At 40.0% G+C, this 20,553-nt stretch overlaps 1 protein-coding gene and 1 long non-coding RNA gene across 4 annotated transcripts in view; both read right to left on the reverse strand.

Moving 5' to 3' along the window:
* Window positions 1–3,197: 3,197 nt before the first annotated feature.
* Window positions 3,198–20,553, reverse strand: part of LOC110964292 (protein FAM184A-like) — a 79,682-nt gene continuing 62,326 nt past the window's right edge. Inside the window, 2 exon segments of the mRNA XM_051942335.1 lie at window positions 3,198–3,554; window positions 8,825–8,920. Of these exon segments, the coding sequence (XP_051798295.1) occupies window positions 3,213–3,554; window positions 8,825–8,920 (438 nt within the window). The 3' untranslated portion in view covers window positions 3,198–3,212.
* On the reverse strand, window positions 12,835–19,280 carry LOC127531777 (uncharacterized). 3 transcript variants are annotated; one of them, XR_007938867.1, is made up of 4 exons: window positions 19,185–19,280; window positions 16,878–17,003; window positions 16,014–16,160; window positions 15,427–15,543 (listed from the first exon to the last, which is right to left on the reverse strand). It is a non-coding gene; the product is annotated as an uncharacterized LOC127531777 (long non-coding RNA). The 3 variants fall into 3 exon arrangements; XR_007938866.1 differs by lacking the exons at window positions 15,427–15,543; window positions 16,878–17,003; window positions 19,185–19,280 and adding exons at window positions 12,835–13,674; window positions 18,752–19,136 and having other exon boundaries at window positions 16,014–16,387; XR_007938865.1 differs by lacking the exons at window positions 16,878–17,003; window positions 19,185–19,280 and adding an exon at window positions 18,752–19,136 and having other exon boundaries at window positions 16,014–16,387.

Here is a 20,553-nt window from a genome sequence, read left to right on the forward strand (position 1 = left end):
GTCTTTTTGTTTACTGTTGTGTCTTTGTGCCATTGTGGGGTCATTTAAGCATCCTTTAGAGTAACTTCTGCATCTTTTATTTCTCTTATTTTTGTCTGTTCTGTCATTTTTGTGTTGTTTTAGCATCCTTTACTGTCATTTTTGTGTCTTTCATTTTCGAGTTTTGCCATTTTTGTGGTATTTTATCGTCCTTTCCCCTCGTTTTTGCACCTTTTTCTATAATGTGTGTGTCATTTTGAGTCATTGTATTATTCTAGCATCCTTTTATTCAGTTTTTGTACTTGTGTCATTTCTGTTACTTAAACATCTTTTTCTGTCATTTGTGTCTTGTGTATTTGTTTGTGTAATGTAACCATTGTTTTGTGCCGTTTTTGGGTTGTTTTATCATCCTTTCTGTGTCATTTTTGCATCTTTGTGTAATCTTTGTGTCTTTGAGTCGTTATTTTATTATTTTAGCATCCCATGTGTTCAATTTTTGCACTTTTGCGTCTTTTTTGTCATTTAAACATCCTTTTCTGTCATTTTTGTGTATTTCTTGTGTTACTTAAGCATCCTCTTGGGTCTTTTTTGTGCCTTTTTGTTTCATTTTGTGTTACTTTAGCATCATTTCATGAAAACCTTGTTTCTTTTTGTTATTTTTGTGTTATTTTAGCATCCTTTTGTGTCATTATTGTGTCTTTTAGTGTGGTTTTATGTTATTTAAGCATTCTTTTGGTGTCGTGTGTTTTTTTTGTCATTTTTGTTTCGTTTTAGCATCCTTTGTCATTTTTTTCTTTCATTTTTGAGTCATTTTATGTCAACCTTTCATCATCCTTTCACCTCGTTTTTGCACCTTTTTGTATAATTTGTGTGTCTTTTTGAGTCATTGTATTATTTTAGCATCCTTTTGTTTGCGTCATTTTTGTGATTTAAACATCCTTGTCATTTTTGTGTCTGTGTATTGTGTTACTTAAGCATCTTTTTGTGTTTTTTTTTTTGCCTTTTTGTTCCATTTTTGTGTTACTTTAGCATCATGTTGTGAAATCTTTGTTTCTTTTTGTCATTTGTGTGTTATTTAAGCATCCTTTTGTGTCATTATTGTGTCTTTTAGTGTGGTTTTATGTTATTTAAGCATTCTTCTGGTGTCATTTGGTGTTTTTTTGTCATTTTTGTGTCTTTTTGTGTATTTCTTAAGCATCTTTTTGTGTCTTTTGTGCCTTTCTGGTGTCATTTGGTGTTTTTCTTGTCATTTTTGTGGCTTTTTGTGTATTTCTTAAGCATCCTTTTGTGTCTTTTGTGCCTTTTTGTTCCATTTTTGTGTTATTTTAGCATCATTTTGTGAAATCTTTGTTTCTTTTTGTCATTTGTGTGTTATTTAAGCATCCTTTTGTGTCATTATTGTGTCTTTTAGTGTGGTTTTATGTTATTTTAGCATCCTTTTGTGTCATTATTGTGTCTTTTAGTGTGGTTTTATGTTACTTTAGCATTCTTTGTGTCATTATTGTGTCTTTTAGTGTGATTTTATGTTATTTTAGCATTCTTTGTGTCATTATTGTGTCTTTTAGTGTGACTTTATGTTATTTTAGCATTCTTTGTGTCATTACTGTGTCTTTTAGTGTGACTTTATGTTATTTAAGCATTCTTCTGGTGTCATTTGGTGGTTTTTTGTCATTTTTGTGTCTTTTTGTCTATTTCTTAAGCATCTTTTTGTGTCTTTTGTGCCTTTCTGGTGTCATTTGTTGTTTTTCTTGTCATTTTTGTGGCTTTTTGTGTATTTCTTAAGCATCCTTTTGTGTCTTTTGTGCCTTTTTGTTCCATTTTTGTGTTATTTTAGCATCATTTTGTGAAATCTTTGTTTCTTTTTGTCATTTGTGTGTTATTTAAGCATTCTTTGTGTCATTATTGTGTCTTTTAGTGTGGTTTTATGTTATTTTAGCATCCTTTTGTGTCATTATTGTGTCTTTTAGTGTGACTTTATGTTATTTTAGCATTCTTTTGGTGTCATTTTGGTGTTTTTTTTGTCATTTTTGTGGCCGTTAGATAACATAATAACAGCATAAAGAACACAAAACCTTTTCTTCTAATATGTCGGCTCTACAGGGACAAGCAAACAAAACAAAGCGGTAAAACAGACGTAGGTGACGGTTTGAGACCATCTCTGGGGTTCAGCTGCAGTTTCCCCTCCAGCGGCCGACCTCCCTGTGATTTCTAATCGCTGGGAGAACAAAGGCTGAAACCGCTTCTTTCTTTTAAGTTCTGCAATTTGCCGCAGTGCCTTCAAATCGGCCTTTTCTTCTTCTTTTTTTTTTAACCCAGGCTTTGGAGTCCCATTGAGACTGATTTGCAAAGTCTCAGGATTGGTTTTCATGAGTGAGGATTTAAAAGAAGATTCTGTCTTTGATAGAGAAACATGTGACGTAACGGATCAGAAAGGGATTACGTGTTCGTTATTTTTGTGCATTGACCTTGATCTAATGGAGGAAAACCGCTGCTGTTCGGTGAAATGTAAAGATGGGCGTTGTACTGAGTGTTAGCCGAAGTAGTAGGAAAGGAAACTAAAGGCTGTAAAAGCAAGAGAGACATGAAACTTAGCTGTGAGAGGTGGAGGGAGACAGAACATCGCTCACTACCTGGATCTGTGGAGTGAAAGTGAAGTGGAGGGATAAAACTAGACGTAGCACCACTAATCATGGCTGCAGTGGTCGTAAAGCTGAACCGACTCCACACACCGTCTGATATTTTCCTTTAAAAAGCATACAGGGAAGTGCTTTGGATTCATCAGTTCTGTGAAGGACGGTTCATGACGTGAACTTCTAGAGGCGAAATCCAAGAAAAAAAAAACGTGATTTGTCACAAAACTGCTTCTTTACGTGCTTTTTAAGAAAAGTTATGCTATTACTAAAATCACACGCAAAGAAGATCGGCAAGATTACAAGCACATTCTCTGGCCACAAAAGGTCAGTTTGTTGGGCTCAGATGGAGTCCAGCATGTTTTCAGGACGACCACAGTGAATGCATCGTCCTGACAGTGAAGCACGGAGGTGGAAGTATGGTGATATGGCGTGTGAAAAAAAGTGTTGCAACAGAAACCAACAAAACTAGAGACTGTAACTCCAACAGTGACATGAATTGCAGCGGAGGGAAACTGAAAGTGAGGCGGCAAACAGGACATCACTCACTGCCCCGATCTGTGAAGTGAAAGTGAACCGCGAGCTGTTGAGTCACTTTAGTTCTCACCTCCTAAAGCTCTGCAGGCCCTGATGCTGCACCAGGGCTTCCTGAGGATGAGGAGCATGAGGAAGAAGAGCAAGGCTCGGCATGGGATGATGTGGAGGATGAGGAGAAGGAGGAGGAGGAGGAGGAGGATGCTGAGGAAGAGGAGGAAGAGGGCTGAGCAGAGGCGGGGCTTTCTGAAGCCGGGGGAGGGGCCTGTGGAGGGGGGAGGGAGGTCCTACCTCCTCCCGTCCCTCCCCTTCCTGTCCGACATGACTGGTGGTGGGAGGGCTGACCAATCGGAGGGCTGAATGGCTAGGAAAGCTGGTGAAGCGCTGCTCTGATTGGCTGCCTGTTTTTGACTACAGACACACATAGAAAGGTGAAACGTGAGTGCTAGCTGCCTGCGGCTAACTGCATTCAACAGCACCTGTCTGGATACGATAAATGATTCAGACTGCATCACCCACAGTCATCACATTATTTCACATTAGAGTGAACAATCAAGAACAAACACCCTCAAAACACTAGAATGAAAAGTCAGGCCCCAAAGTAGAAACTCAGCAGAAGTGAGTCCAGCTTTGATTTCCAACCAGTCTGACTGCATTACCACTATTATTAAATGAGCCGCTATAACAGGACCTTCTCAGGCACCAAAATGAGACAGAAAACATCAAAACTGGCCAGGAAAAGCCAAAAATCAACAACAAATGAGCCACAAAAATAACACAAAACAACACAAATCAGACACAAAAGGACCAAAACAAGACACAAAATGAGAAAAATAAGACAAAACAGACCAAAACAAGACACAAATGAGAAAAATAAGACAAAACAGACCAAAACAAGACACAAATCAATGAAAATGACAACCCCATAGACAAACAATGAGCTCAAATTGATGCAAAAGAACCACAAAAAGACAAAACTATTACAAAAAATGCAAAAGAACCGCAAAAAGATGTAAAAAAAACAGAAAAAGATGCAAAAGAACCACGAAAAGACGTAAAATAACCAGAAAAAGATGCAAAAGAACCACGAAAAGACGTAAAACAACCTGAAAAAGATGCAAAAGAACCACGAAAAGACAAAACTACTACAAAAAGACGCAAAAGAACCACAAAAAGACATAAAAAAACAGAAAAAGATGCAAAAGAACCACATAAAGACATAAAACTACTACAAAAAGACGCAAAAGAACCACAGAAAGACATAAAAAAACTGAAAAAGATGCAAAAGAACCACATAAAGACATAAAACTACTACAAAAAGACGCAAAAGAACCACAGAAAGACATAAAAAACTGAAAAAGATGCAAAAGAACCACATAAAGACATAAAACTACTACAAAAAGACGCAAAAGAACCACAGAAAGACGTAAAAAACAGAAAAAGATGCAAAAGAACCACAAAAAGACATAAACCTACCACAAAAAGACGCAAAAGAACCACAAAAAGACGTAAAAACACAGAAAAAAGATAAAAGAACCACAAAAAGACCATAAAAGACAGAAAACAACGATAAAAAGACAAAGAATTCCCACTAAAAGATGAAAAATAGTGGAGTTTGTGTGAACAATTGGTGTGAATCTGATTAGAACTACCACAGTGAATGTACAGTCCTGATAGTGAAGAACAGAGATCAGAATGATGATGATATGGAGCTGTAGGAGTGGAAAAGGTGTTCTGGAGATGAATGTATGTGGATCAACCAAAATACTGCCTGATAAACCGACTGTCTGCAGAAGGTTGAAGAAGAGGAGGAATATTCCAGCATGAAAACCATCCAAAGACCAAAATAACCCACCAAGAGGGAAATGGAATCCAAAAGGAAAACAACCCCTCCTGGTCAAACAGTCTGTCACCAAAAATAAAACTGAAAACACACAAAAAATTAAAGGTTTGAATCTCAGTAATCACATTTCTAATCACTGTTTCTGCACTGAGCTCCTACTGTGGGGCTTTTATTTTGAATATCGTGAGCAAAAACTGTTAAATTTAGCATAAAGAAGAAGTAATGTATTCACTGTATGGTTTCACAATACTGAATCATTTGCATCACTTCTGCTGCATAATGTATCCAGAACAGGGCTACGCTTCACTGTTCACACGACACACACAAAAAACGAATAAAACTCACTCAGGTAACGGAGTTGAATGCAAACGTTCACAAATCTAACAAAGACTGGAACAAAGCCGTCATGGAAGAACACAACCCGGTGCATGTGCGAGTCCTGAACAAGCTAACGACCAGTCTTTAGCCTTTAGCAAAACGGTTAGCAGGACATGCTAACACCATCAAACCCATTCCTCTTTGTGTTTTGGTTTGGGAAAAGGAAAAAAGAAGCAGAGGTAGCAACAGTGGTGCTAACATAACACAGAATACACAAAAATGACACAAAAGGATGCTTTAATAATGCAAAAAGGACACAAAAGGATGCTAAAATAACACAAAAACAATACAAAATGATGCTATAATAATGCAAAAATGATGTAAAAGACATGAAAATGACACAGAAGGATGCTATAACAACAAAAATAAAATGAAAAGAACCAAAAATGGCATAAAAGAATGTTAAAATGACACAAAATTGACACAAAAAGACAAAAATGACACAAAAAGATGCTGAAATAACACAAAAATGACACAAAAGGATGCCAAAATAACACGAAAAGACACAAAAATGGCAAAAGGATGCTTTCATAATGCAAAAAGGACACAAAAGCATGCTAAAATAACACAAAATGACACAAAAATGATACAAAAGGATGCTATAATAATGTAAAAATGTAAAGACTCAAGAATGACAGAAGGATGCTATAATAACAAAAATAAAATGAAAAGAACCAAAAATGACACAAAGGAATGTTAAAATAACACAAAATTGACTCAAAAAGACAAAAATGACACAAAAAGATGCTGAAATAACACAAAAATGGTGCAAAAATAACACAAAATGATGCCAAAATAACACAAAAAGGCACAAAAATGACATAAAAGAATTCCAAAATAACATGAAAAGACACAAAATGGCACAAAAGATGCCAAAATAACATGAAAAGACACAAAAATGACATAAACGGATTCCAAAATAACATTAAAAGACACAAAAATGACACAAAAAGATGCCAAAACAACACAAAAGACACAAAATGACATAAGGATGCTATAATAACAAAAATAACATGAAAAGAAACAAAATGACAAAGGAATTTTAAGACACAAAATTGATTAAAAGACAAAAATGACACAAAAAGATGCTGAAATAACACAGAAATAACATAAAAGGATGCCAAAATAACACAAAATGAGCAAAATGACGTAAAGGGAAGCTACGAGAACACAAAAATTCACGTGAAAAGGAAAACGGATTAATCCTTGATGTCAGAGCAGTGAGAATCTGGCCGACCCATCACATCAAACGTATTTAAAACACAGCAGTACGACTTTAACTGTGGTGAAAACTGGATGACAAAGAGGAAATTATGCGTAAATTAACCTAAAATAACCCCTGTTCTCCCCTCAGGGATCTGCTGGAGGCCACTGAGGCTGTTTTCTGGTTACGAAGTCAGAGTTTCTCCTCCACACCAGAGCCTGGAGGGAACGAAGCTGCATACGAGATCTAACATCCCACGGAGAGACGCCAACACGAGGACGAGGAGGAGGAGAAATGAAGCGTTACTGTTTTCAGCTCGGTACACAAGCAGGTGGTGAGATCAGAGGTGGGTTAAAACATGAAATATTCCCCTCAGATCACAGATGAATTCTGATCCCAGCAGCTAATAATGACCGAAAACAAAGACATGCAGTGGACGACAAGACAAAGACAAAAATGGCACAAAAAAGAGGCAGAAATGACAAAAAGATGCAGAAATGACACAACAGGATGCTAAAATAGCACATACGGATGCTAAAATAACAAAACACAAAAATTATACAAAAGGATGGTAAAATAACACAAAAAGTCAAAATGACAAAAGGATGCTAAAACGACACATGCAGATGCTAAAACAACACAAAAATTATACAAAATGACGTTAAAATGACACATACGGACGCTAAAATGACACATACGGATGCTAAAATGACACATACGGATGCTAAAATGACATACGGACGCTAAAATCACACATACGGATGCTAAAATGACACATACGGATGCTAAAATCACACATACGGATGCTAAAATGACATACGGATGCTAAAATGACACATACGGATGCTAAAATGACATACGGACGCTAAAATGACACAGACGGATGCTAAAATGACAGACGGATGCTAAAATGACACAGACGGATGCTAAAATGACAGACGGATGCTAAAATGACAGACGGATGCTAAAATGACACAGACAGATGCTAAAATGACACAGATGGATGCTAAAATGACACATACGGATGCTAAAATGACACAGACGGATGCTAAAATGACAGACGGATGCTAAAATGACACAGACGGATGCTAAAATGACACAGACGGATGCTAAAATGACAGACGGATGCTAAAATGACACAGACGGATGCTAAAATGACACAGACGGATGCTAAAATGACAGACGGATGCTAAAATGACACAGACGGATGCTAAAATGACACATACAGATGCTAAATGACACAGATGGATGCTAAAATGACACATACGGACGCTAAAATGACACAGACGGACGCTAAAATCACACAGACGGACGCTAAAATGACACAGACGGACGGTAAAATGACACAGACGGATGCTAAAATGACACAGACGGATGCTAAAATAACATACGGATGCTAAAATGACACATACAGATGCTAAAATGACACAGACGGATGCTAAAATGACACATACGGACGCTAAAATGACACATACGGACGCTAAAATGACACATACGGACGCTAAAATGACACAGACGGACGCTAAAATGACACAGATGGATGCTAAAATGACACAGACGGACGGTAAAATGACACACACGGATGCTAAAATGACACAGACAGACGCTAAAATGACACATATGGACGCTAAAATGACACAGACGGATGCTAAAATGACACATACGGATGCTAAAATGACACATACGGATGCTAAAATGACACAGACGGACGCTAAAATGACACAGACAGACGCTAAAATGACACATATGGATGCTAAAATGACACAGACGGATGCTAAAATGACACATACGGATGCTAAAATGACACATACGGATGCTAAAATGACACAGATGGATGCTAAAATGACACAGATGGATGCTAAAATGACACATACGGATGCTAAAATGACACAGACGGATGCTAAAATGACACATACGGATGCTAAAACAACACAAAAAATGACATAAAACCCATAAAGCTCCATGGACAGGTGTCCATCTCGTATTTAATGCAGATGAATCATGATCCAGCAGCTACAGTGATCAGTAACTCCAGCTGTAAGCATGCAGCGGCTCCTCTAGCTGTGTTTGTTTGTATGTTAAAGTGTGATAGAATCTGTTCAGGCTGTCGTTCATCTTTAAACGTCACAAACCGCGGTGAAATCAAATGTCAGGGATGTAAACAAACAGTGAGAACGTGTGTGTTTTATACCGTGAGCTGTAAATGTGCGGTCAGGAGCTTCTGATGAGAACGTCGAGCATTTTAAACCCGCTCACCTTGATCAGAGGGTTGATGACGCCCACGTTGGCGCTGGAGTTGAACACCTTGTTGAAGCCCGTCTCTCTGTTGACCAACTCCAGCTGGTAGAACTTCTATCATCCTTCAAACAAACGGAGAACAAGTCAAAGTGATTAATCTGTCACCTGATGCTGAACCTTCACTCTTCAATTTAATGTAAAGTCATTAACCGTGAAGAAGAGAGAGAACTCAGAAATGTGTTTAGTGCAGAATGATGCAGCTAAATGACACAAAAACAGCACAAAAGAATGTATAGATAACATGGACAAGTGTTAAAACGACATGAAAGGACACAAAATAATAGACAAAGAGACAAAATTGACACAAAAGGATATTAAATTAATACAAAAATGACAAAAACACAAATGACAAAAATGGCAAAAAGACAAAAATGACACAGAACACAAAAATGACACAAAAAGATACAAAAATGACAGATAAAAATGACACAAAGGACGCTAAGGAAACATAATGACAAAAAGACAAAAATGACAAAAACACATAAAAATGACAAAAGGATGCTAAATAATACAAAAGACAAAAAGACACTAAAGGATGCTAAAACAAAAAAAATGACAAAGACAAAAATGACACAAAAACACATAAAAATGACACTAATGGATGCTAAATATTACAAAAATGATACAAAACAACACAAAATGACACTAAAGGATGCTAAAATTATACAATATAACACAAAACGACAAAAAAGACCACTAAAGGACGTTTAAAAAAACACAAAAATGACACAAAAATGACACTACAGGCTGCTAGAATACAAAATATCACAAAAAGACAAAAAGACACTAAAGCATGCTAAAACAAAAAAAATGACAAAGACAAAAATGACACAAAAAATACATAAAAATGACACTAATGGATCCTAAAATATCACAAAAATGACACAAAAATGATACAAAACAACACAAAAATGACACTAAGGATTCTAAAATTATACAATATAACACAAAACGACAAAAACGACACTAAAGGACGCTAAAAAACACAAAAATGACACAAAAATGACACTACAGGCTGCTAAAATACAAAATATCACAAAAAAGGACAAAAAAGACACAAAAGGCATGCTAACACAAAAATAACACAAAAAACATAAAAATGACACTAAAAGGTGCTAATATTACAAAAATGACCAAAAAATTTATCACAAAACGACCAAAAAATGACCTAAAGGATCTAAAATTATATATAAACAGTGAAAAAAGTTGAAGACCACAAAAATGAAGCCAAGAAATGGACCCAGATGTGTTTATTCCAGGGAGTGAGTTTCAGCAGTAGTTTGAGGTTGGAGCATGTCAGGACTAACGGTGGGACTCATCAGGAACAGCGTCTGTTATCAGGACCTCTTTTTATGTTCAGATTAGGGACGGTTGTGGAAAGAGCTTCATTTCAGACGAGCTGCTGGAACGTTCTCTACACTCTGAATCTCTGTCAGCTGTAGGAGATAAAATCCTGCTGCAGCATCATGTCAAGCTGTTTAAAAATAACGAAACCCTGATCTGACAGAGGACTGAGACAGGATGGCTAGCAGAGATTCTGGTTCTGGTTGATGTGGTTTAAACTCACCACTAGCTGGTGCACCACAGCTGCCTTTGTCTTATTTTAGCATGCTTCTGTGTACATTTGTTATTTTAGCACGCTTTTGTGTACATTTGTTATTTTACCATGCTTTTGTGTACATTTGTTATTTTACCATGCTTTTGTGTACATTTGTTGCTTTAGCATGCTTTTGTGCACATTTGTTATTTTAGCATACTTTTGTGTACATTTGTTATTTTAGCATGCTTTTGTGCACATTTGTTATTTTAGCATACTTTTGTGTACATTTGTTATTTTAGCATGCTTTTGTGCACATTTGTTATTTTAGCATACTTTTGTGTACATTTGTTATTTTAGCATGCTTTTGTGTACATTTGTTATTTAGCACACTTTTGTGTACATTTGTTACTTTACCATGCTTCTGTGTACATTTGTTATTTTAGCATACTTTTGTGTACATTTGTTATTTTAGCATGCTTTTGTGTACATTTGGTTATGTTTTAGCATGCTTTGTGAACGTTTGTCTCTTTTGTTTATTAGTTTGAATCTTGGTTGTCATTTTTGTGTAATTTTGGCATCTTTTTTGTGTCATGTGTTTTTGTTGTTCTGTCTTTTTGTCTCATTTGTTGTCTTATGTCATTTTTGTCTCTGTCATTCTTGCCTCTGTGTCATTTTTGCCTCTTTTGTGTCATTTGTTGTCTTGTGGTTCATTTTTGTATTATTTTTGTGTTATTTTGACATCCTTTTGTGTAATTTAACACCTCTCCAAGTCATTCTTCTGTCATCTTTTCCTCTTTCTGTCATCTTTGCCTCTTTCTGTCATCTTTTGCCCCTCTTCCTGTGGCCATCTTTGACTCTTTATGTGTCATCTTGCCTCTTCCTGTGTCATCTTTGCCTCTTTACGTGCCATCTTTGCCTCTTCCTGTGTCATCTTTGCCTCTTTCTGTAATCTTTGCCTCTTTCTGTGTCATCTTTGCCTCTTTTCGTGTCACCTTTGCCTCTTTTCGTGTCATCTCTGCCTCTTTCTGTGTCATCTTTGCCTCTTTACGTGCCATCTTTGCCTCTTTCATGTCATCTTTGCCTCTTCCTGTGTCATCTTTGCCTCTTTACGTGCCATCTTTGCCTCTTTCTGTCATCTTTGCCTCTTTACGTGCCATCTTTGCCTCTTTTTGTGCCATCTTTGACTCTTTCTGTCATCTTTGCCTCTTTACGTGCCATCTTTGCCTCTTTCTGTCATCTTTGCCTCTTTACGTGCCATCTTTGCCTCTTTTTGTGCCATCTTTGACTCTTTCTGTCATCTTTGCCTCTTTACGTGCCATCTTTGCCTCTTTATGTGTCATCTTTGCCTCTTTTCGTGTCATCTCTGCCTCTTTCTGTGTCATCTTTGCCTCTTTTCGTGTCATCTTTGCCTCTTTCATGTCATCTTTGCCTCTTCCTGTGTCATCTTTGCCTCTTTTCGTGTCACCTTTTCCTCTTTATGTGTCATCTTTGCCTCTTTCTGTGTCATCTTTGCCTCTTTTCGTGTCATCTTTGCCTCTTTTCGTGTCATCTTTGCCTCTTTTCATGTCACCTTTCCTCTTTATGTGTCATCTTTGCTCTTTTCGTGTCATCTTTGCCTCTTTACGTGCCATCTTTGCCTCTTTTTGTGCCATCTTTGCCTCTTTCTGTGTCATCTTTGCCTCTTCCTGTGTCATCTTTGCCTCTTTTCGTGTCACCTTTGCCTCTTTATGTGTCATCTTTGCCTCTTCCTGTGTCATCTTTGCCTCTTCCTGTCATCTTTGCCTCTTTTCGTGTCATCTTTGCCTCTTCCTGTGTCATCTTTGCCTCTTTTCGTGTCATCTTTGCCTCTTCCTGTGTCATCTTTGCCTCTTCCTGTCATCTTTGCCTCTTTTCGTGTCATCTTTGCCTCTTTACGTGCCATCTTTGCCTCTTTTCGTGTCACCTTTGCCTCTTTCTGTGTCATCTCTGCCTCTTTCTGTGTCATCTTTGCCTCTTTACGTGCCATCTTTGCCTCTTTCTGTCATCTTTGCCTCTTTACGTGCCATCTTTGCCTCTTTCTGTCATCTTTGCCTCTTTCTGTCATCTTTGCCTCTTTACGTGCCATCTTTGCCTCTTTTTGTGCCATCTTTGACTCTTTACGTGCCATCTTTGCCTCTTTATGTGTCATCTTTGCCTCTTTTCGTGTCATCTCTGCCTCTTTCTGTGTCATCTTTGCCTCTTTTCGTGTCATCTTTGCCTCTTTCATGTCATCTTTGCCTCTTCCTGTGTCATCTTTGCCTCTTTTCGTGTCACCTTTTCCTCTTTATGTGTCATCTTTGCCTCTTTCTGTGTCATCTTTGCCTCTTTTCGTGTCATCTTTGCCTCTTTTCGTGTCATCTTTGCCTCTTCCTGTGTCATCTTTGCCTCTTTTCATGTCACCTTTTCCTCTTTATGTGTCATCTTTGCCTCTTTACGTGCCATCTTTGCCTCTTTTTGTGCCATCTTTGCCTCTTTCTGTGTCATCTTTGCCTCTTCCTGTGTCATCTTTGCCTCTTTTCGTGTCACCTTTGCCTCTTTATGTGTCATCTTTGCCTCTTCCTGTGTCATCTTTGCCTCTTCCTGTCATCTTTGCCTCTTTTCGTGTCATCTTTGCCTCTTCCTGTGTCATCTTTGCCTCTTTTCGTGTCATCTTTGCCTCTTCCTGTGTCATCTTTGCCTCTTCCTGTCATCTTTGCCTCTTTTCGTGTCATCTTTGCCTCTTTACGTGCCATCTTTGCCTCTTTTCGTGTCACCTTTGCCTCTTTCTGTGTCATCTCTGCCTCTTTCTGTGTCATCTTTGCCTCTTTACGTGCCATCTTTGCCTCTTTCTGTCATCTTTGCCTCTTTACGTGCCATCTTTGCCTCTTTCTGTCATCTTTGCCTCTTTCTGTCATCTTTGCCTCTTTACGTGCCATCTTTGCCTCTTTTTGTGCCATCTTTGACTCTTTACGTGCCATCTTTGCCTCTTTATGTGTCATCTTTGCCTCTTTTCGTGTCATCTCTGCCTCTTTTCGTGTCATCTCTGCCTCTTTCTGTGTCATCTTTGCCACTTTTCGTGTCATCTTTGCCTCTTTCATGTCATCTTTGCCTCTTCCTGTGTCATCTTTGCCTCTTTTCGTGTCACCTTTTCCTCTTTATGTGTCATCTTTGCCTCTTTCTGTGTCATCTTTGCCTCTTTTCGTGTCATCTTTGCCTCTTTTCGTGTCATCTTTGCCTCTTCCTGTGTCATCTTTGCCTCTTTTCATGTCACCTTTTCCTCTTTATGTGTCATCTTTGCTCTTTTCGTGTCATCTTTGCCTCTTTACGTGCCATCTTTGCCTCTTTTTGTGCCATCTTTGCCTCTTTCTGTGTCATCTTTGCCTCTTTTGTGCCATCTTTGCCTCTTTCTGTGTCATCTTTGCCTTTCCTGTGTCACCTTTGCCTCTTTATGTGTCATCTTTGCCTCTTCCTGTGTCATCTTTGCCTCTTCCTGTCATCTTTGCCTCTTTTCGTGTGATCTTTGCCTCTTCCTGTGTCATCTTTGCCTCTTTTCGTGTCATCTTTGCCTCTTCCTGTGTCATCTTTGCCTCTTCCTGTCATCTTTGCCTCTTCCTGTGTCATTTTGCCTCTTCCTGTCATCTTTGCCTCTTCCTGTGTCATCTTTGCCTCTTTACGTGCCATCTTTGCCTCTTCCTGTGTCATCTTTGCCTCTTTACGTATCATCTTTGCCTCTTTTCGTGTCATCTTTGCCTCTTTCTGTGTCATCTTTGCCTCTTCCTGTGTCATCTTTGCCTCTTCCTGTGTCATCTTTGCCTCTTTACGTATCATCTTTGCCTCTTTTCGTGTCATCTTTGCCTCTTCCTGGTCATCTTTGCCTCTTTCCTGTGTCATCTTTGCCTCTTTGCGTGCCATCATTGCCTCTTTTCGTGTCATCTTTGCTCTTTCTGTGCCATCTTTGCCTCTTCGTGTCATCTTTGCCTCTTCCTGTGTCATCTTTGCCTCTTCCTGTTCATCTTTGCCTCTTTGCGTGCCATCTTTGCTCTTTACGTGCCATCTTTGCCTCTTCCTGTGTCATCTTTGCCTCTTTTCGTGTCATCTTTGCCTCTTTTCGTTCATCTTTGCCTCTTCCTGTGTCATCTTTGCCTCTTCCTGTGTCATCTTTGCCTCTTCCTGTGTCGTCTTGCCTCTTTACGTATCATCTTTGCCTCTTTCGTGTCATCTTTGCCTCTTTCTGTGTCATCTTTGCCTCTTCCTCTGTCATCTTTGCTCTTCCTCTGTCATCTTTGCCTCTTCCTCTGTCATCTTTGCCTCTTTGCGTGCCATCTTTGCCTCTTTACGTGCCATCTTTGCCTCTTCCTGTGTCATCTTTGCCTCTTTTCGTGTCATCTTTGCCTCTTCTGTGCATCTTTGCCTCTTTCTGTGTCATCTTTGCCTCTTTCTGTGCCACTTTGCCTCTTTCTGTGTCATCTTTGCCTCTTTCTGTCATCTTTGCCTCTTTCTGTCATCTTTGCCTCTTTCTGTCATCTTTGCCTCTTTCTGTGCCATCTTTGCCTCTTTCTGTCATCTTTGCCTCTTTCTGTGTCATCTTTGCCTCTTTACATGCCATCTTTGCCTCTTTTCGTGTCACTTTGCTCTTTATGTGTCACTTTGCTCTTTATGTGTCATCTTTGCCTCTTTCGTGTCACCTTTGCCTCTTTCTGTGTCATCTTTGCCTCTTTACATGCATCTTTGCCTCTTTTCGTGTCACCTTTGCCTCTTTATGTGTCACCTTTGCCTCTTCCTGTGTCATCTTTGCCTCTTTTCGTGTCACCTTTGCCTCTTTTTGTGCCATCTTTGACTCTTTCTGTCATCTTTGCCTCTTTACGTGCATCTTTGCCTCTTTGTGTCATCTTTGCCTCTTTTCGTGTCATCTCTGCCTCTTTCTGTGTCATCTTTGCCTCTTTTCGTGTCATCTTTGCCTCTTTCATGTCATCTTTGCCTCTTTCCTGTGTCATCTTTGCCTCTTTTCGTGTCACTTTTCCTCTTTATGTGTCATCTTTGCCTCTTTCTGTGTCATCTTTGCCTCTTTTCGTGTCATCTTTGCCTCTTTTCGTGTCATCTTTGCCTCTTCCTGTGTCATCTTTGCCTCTTTTCATGTCACCTTTGCCTCTTTATGTGTCATCTTTGCCTCTTTTCGTGTCATCTTTGCCTCTTTACGTGCCATCTTTGCCTCTTTTTGTGCCATCTTTGACTCTTTCTGTCATCTTTGCCTCTTTACGTGCCATCTTTGCCTCTTTCTGTCATCTTTGCCTCTTTACGTGCCATCTTTGCCTCTTTTTGTGCCATCTTTGACTCTTTCTGTCATCTTTGCCTCTTTACGTGCCATCTTTGCCTCTTTATGTGTCATCTTTGCCTCTTTTCGTGTCATCTCTGCCTCTTTCTGTGTCATCTTTGCCTCTTTTCGTGTCATCTTTGCTCTTTCATGTCATCTTTGCCTCTTCCTGTGTCATCTTTGCCTCTTTCGTGTCACCTTTTCCTCTTTATGTGTCATCTTTGCCTCTTTCTGTGTCATCTTTGCCTCTTTCGTGTCATCTGCCTCTTTCGTGTCATCTTTGCCTCTTTTCATGTCACCTTTTCCTCTTTATGTGTCATCTTTGCCTCTTTTCGTGTCATCTTTGCCTCTTTACGTGCCATCTTTGCCTCTTTTTGTGCCATCTTTGCCTCTTTCTGTGTCATCTTTGCCTCTTCCTGTGTCATCTTTGCCTCTTTTCGTGTCACCTTTGCCTCTTTATGTGTCATCTTTGCCTCTTCCTGTGTCATCTTTGCCTCTTCCTGTCATCTTTGCCTCTTTTCGTGTCATCTTTGCCTCTTCCTGTGTCATCTTTGCCTCTTTTCGTGTCATCTTTGCCTCTTCCTGTGTCATCTTTGCCTCTTCCTGTCATCTTTGCCTCTTTTCGTGTCATCTTTGCCTCTTTACGTGCCATCTTTGCCTCTTTTCGTGTCACCTTTGCCTCTTTCTGGTCATCTCTGCCTCTTTGTGTCATCTTTGCCTCTTTACGTGCCATCTTTGCCTCTTTCTGTCATCTTTGCCTCTTTACGTGCCATCTTTGCCTCTTTCTGTCATCTTTGCCTCTTTCTGTCATCTTTGCCTCTTTACGTGCCATCTTTGCCTCTTTTTGTGCCATCTTTGACTCTTTACGTGCCATCTTTGCCTCTTTATGTGTCATCTTTGCCTCTTTTCGTGTCATCTCTGCCTCTTTCGTGTCATCTCTGCCTCTTTGTGTCATCTTTGCCTCTTTTCGTGTCATCTTTGCCTCTTTCATGTCATCTTTGCCTCTTCTGTGTCATCTTTGCCTCTTTTCGTGTCACCTTTTCCTCTTTATGTGTCATCTTTGCCTCTTTCTGTGTCATCTTTGCCTCTTTTCGTGTCATCTTTGCCTCTTTTCGTGTCATCTTTGCCTATTCCTGTGTCATCTTTGCCTCTTTTCATGTCACCTTTTCCTCTTTATGTGTCATCTTTGCCTCTTTCTGTGTCATCTTTGCCTCTTTTCGTGTCATCTTTGCCTCTTTTCGTGTCATCTTTGCCTCTTCCTGTGTCATCTTTGCCTCTTTTCATGTCACCTTTCCTCTTTATGTGTCATCTTTGCCTCTTTTCGTGTCATCTTTGCCTCTTTACGTGCCATCTTTGCCTCTTTTTGTGCCATCTTTGCCTCTTTCTGTGTCATCTTTGCCTCTTCCTGTGTCACCTTTGCCTCTTTATGTGTCATCTTTGCCTCTTCCTCTGTCATCTTTGCCTCTTTGCGTGCCATCTTTGCCTCTTTACGTGCCATCTTTGCCTCTTCCTGTGTCATCTTTGCCTCTTTCTGTGTCATCTTTGCCTCTTTACGTGCCATCTTTGCCTCTTTCTGTCATCTTGCCTCTTTACGTGCCATCTTTGCCTCTTTCTGTCATCTTTGCCTCTTTACGTGCCATCTTTGCCTCTTTTGTGCCATCTTTGACTCTTTCTGTCATCTTTGCCTCTTTACGTGCCATCTTTGCCTCTTTCTGTCATCTTTGCCTCTTTACGTGCCATCTTTGCTCTTTCTGTCATCTTTGCCTCTTTACGTGCCATCTTTGCCTCTTTTTGGCCTCTTTGACTCTGTCATCTTTGCCTTCGTGCTCTCCTCGTTCATCTTTGCTCTTTCCTTGTCATCGCTCTCGTACTCTTTGCCTCTTTTCGTGTCATCTTTGCCCTTCTTGTGTCATCTTTTGCTTTGCCTCTTCCGTGTCATTTTTCCTCTTTTCGTTTTGTTGTCACCTTTTCCTCTTTGTGTTCTTTTCTTTTCTGTTTTTTTCTTTTTCGTGTCATCTTTGCCTCTTTTTGTTCATCTTTTCTTCCTGTTCTTTCTTTTTTTTTATTTTTTCTTTATTGTCATCTTTCTTTTCGTGTCATCTCTGCCTCTTTCTGTGTCATCTTTGCCTCTTTTCGTGTCATCTTTGCCTCTTTCATGTCATCTTTGCCTCTTCCTGTGTCATCTTTGCCTCTTTTCGTGTCACCTTTTCCTCTTTATGTGTCATCTTTGCCTCTTTCTGTGTCATCTTTGCCTCTTTTCGTGTCATCTTTGCCTCTTTTCGTGTCATCTTTGCCTCTTCCTGTGTCATCTTTGCCTCTTTTCATGTCACGTTTTCCTCTTTATGTGTCATCTTTGCCTCTTTTCGTGTCATCTTTGCCTCTTTACGTGCCATCTTTGCCTCTTTTTGTGCCATCTTTGCCTCTTTCTGTGTCATCTTTGCCTCTTCCTGTGTCATCTTTGCCTCTTTTCGTGTCACCTTTGCCTCTTTATGTGTCATCTTTGCCTCTTCCTGTGTCATCTTTGCCTCTTCCTGTCATCTTTGCCTCTTTTCGTGTCATCTTTGCCTCTTCCTGTGTCATCTTTGCCTCTTTTCGTGTCATCTTTGCCTCTTCCTGTCTCATCTTTGCCTCTTTTCGTGTCATCTTTGCCTCTTTACGGGCCATCTTTGCCTCTTTTCGTGTCACCTTTGCCTCTTTCTGTGTCATCTCTGCCTCTTTCTGTGCCATCTTTGCCTCTTTTTGTGCCATCTTTGCCTCTTTCTGTGTCATCTTTGCCTCTTCCTGTGTCATCTTTGCCTCTTTCGTGTCACCTTTGCCTCTTTATGTGTCATCTTTGCCTCTTCCTGTGTCATCTTTGCCTCTTCCTGTCATCTTTGCCTCTTTTCGTGTCATCTTTGCCTCTTCCTGTGTCATCTTTGCCTCTTTTCGTGTCATCTTTGCCTCTTCCTGTGTCATCTTTGCCTCTTCCTGTCATCTTTGCCTCTTTTCGTGTCATCTTTGCCTCTTTACGGGCCATCTTTGCCTCTTTTCGTGTCACCTTTGCCTCTTTCTGTGTCATCTCTGCCTCTTTCTGTGTCATCTTTGCCTCTTTACGTGCCATCTTTGCCTCTTTCTGTCATCTTTGCCTCTTTACGTGCCATCTTTGCCTCTTTCTGTCATCTTTGCCTCTTTCTGTCATCTTTGCCTCTTTACGTGCCATCTTTGCCTCTTTTTGTGCCATCTTTGACTCTTTACGTGCCATCTTTGCCTCTTTATGTGTCATCTTTGCCTCTTTTCGTGTCATCTTTGCCTCTTTCATGTCATCTTTGCCTCTTCCTGTGTCATCTTTGCCTCTTTTCGTGTCACCTTTTCCTCTTTATGTGTCATCTTTGCCTCTTTCTGTGTCATCTTTGCCTCTTTTCGTGTCATCTTTGCCTCTTTTCGTGTCATCTTGCCTCTTCCTGTGTCATCTTTGCCTCTTTTCATGTCACCTTTTCCTCTTTATGTGTCATCTTTGCCTCTTTTCGTGTCATCTTTGCCTCTTTACGTGCCATCTTTGCCTCTTTTTGTGCCATCTTTGCCTCTTTTCTGTGTCATCTTTGCCTCTTCCTGTGTCACCTTTGCCTCTTTATGTGTCATCTTTGCCTCTTCCTGTGTCATCTTTGCCTCTTCCTGTCATCTTTGCCTCTTTTCGTGTCATCTTTGCCTCTTCCTGTGTCATCTTTGCCTCTTTTCGTGTCATCTTTGCCTCTTCCTGTGTCATCTTTGCCTCTTTCTGTCATCTTTGCCTCTTCCTGTGTCATCTTTGCCTCTTTACGTGCCATCTTTGCCTCTTCCTGTGTCATCTTTGCCTCTTCCTGTGTCATCTTTGCCTCTTTACGTATCTCTTTGCCTCTTTCGTGTCATCTTTGCCTCTTTCTGTGTCATCTTTGCCTCTTCCTGTGTCATCTTTGCCTCTTTTCGTATCATCTTTGCCTCTTTTCGTGTCATCTTTGCCTCTTCCTGTGTCATCTTTGCCTCTTCCTGTGTCATCTTTGCCTCTTTGCGTGCCATCTTTGCCTCTTTTTCGTGTCATCTTTGCCTCTTTCTGTGCCATCTTTGCCTCTTTTCGTGTCATCTTTGCCTCTTCCTGTGTCATCTTTGCCTCTTCCTGTGTCATCTTTGCCTCTTTGCGTGCCATCTTTGCCTCTTTACGTGCCATCTTTGCCTCTTTCTGTGTCATCTTTGCCTCTTTTCGTGTCATCTTTGCCTCTTCCTGTGTCATCTTTGCCTCTTCCTGTGTCGTCTTTGCCTCTTTACGTATCATCTTTGCCTCTTTTCGTGTCATCTTTGCCTCTTTCTGTGTCATCTTTGCCTCTTCCTGTGTCATCTTTGCCTCTTCCTCTGTCATCTTTGCCTCTTCCTCTGTCATCTTTGCCTCTTCCTCTGTCATCTTTGCCTCTTTGCGTGCCATCTTTGCCTCTTTACGTGCCATCTTTGCCTCTTCCTGTGTCATCTTTGCCTCTTTTCGTGTCATCTTTGCCTCTTCCTGTGCCATCTTTGCCTCTTTCTGTGTCATCTTTGCCTCTTTCTGTGCCACCTTTGCCTCTTTCTGTGTCATCTTTGCCTCTTCCTCTGTCATCTTTGCCTCTTTCTGTGCCATCTTTGCCTCTTCCTCTGTCATCTTTGCCTCTTTCTGTGCCATCTTTGCCTCTTTCTGTTATCTTTGCCTCTTTCTGTGTCATCTTTGCCTCTTTACATGCCATCTTTGCCTCTTTTCGTGTCACCTTTGCCTCTTTATGTGTCACCTTTGCCTCTTTCTGTGTCATCTTTGCCTCTTTTGTGTCACCTTTGCCTCTTTCTGTGTCATCTTTGCCTCTT

The sequence above is a fragment of the Acanthochromis polyacanthus genome, chromosome 22 (assembly GCF_021347895.1).
Source record: "Acanthochromis polyacanthus isolate Apoly-LR-REF ecotype Palm Island chromosome 22, KAUST_Apoly_ChrSc, whole genome shotgun sequence".
Classification (NCBI taxonomy): domain Eukaryota; kingdom Metazoa; phylum Chordata; class Actinopteri; family Pomacentridae; genus Acanthochromis; species Acanthochromis polyacanthus.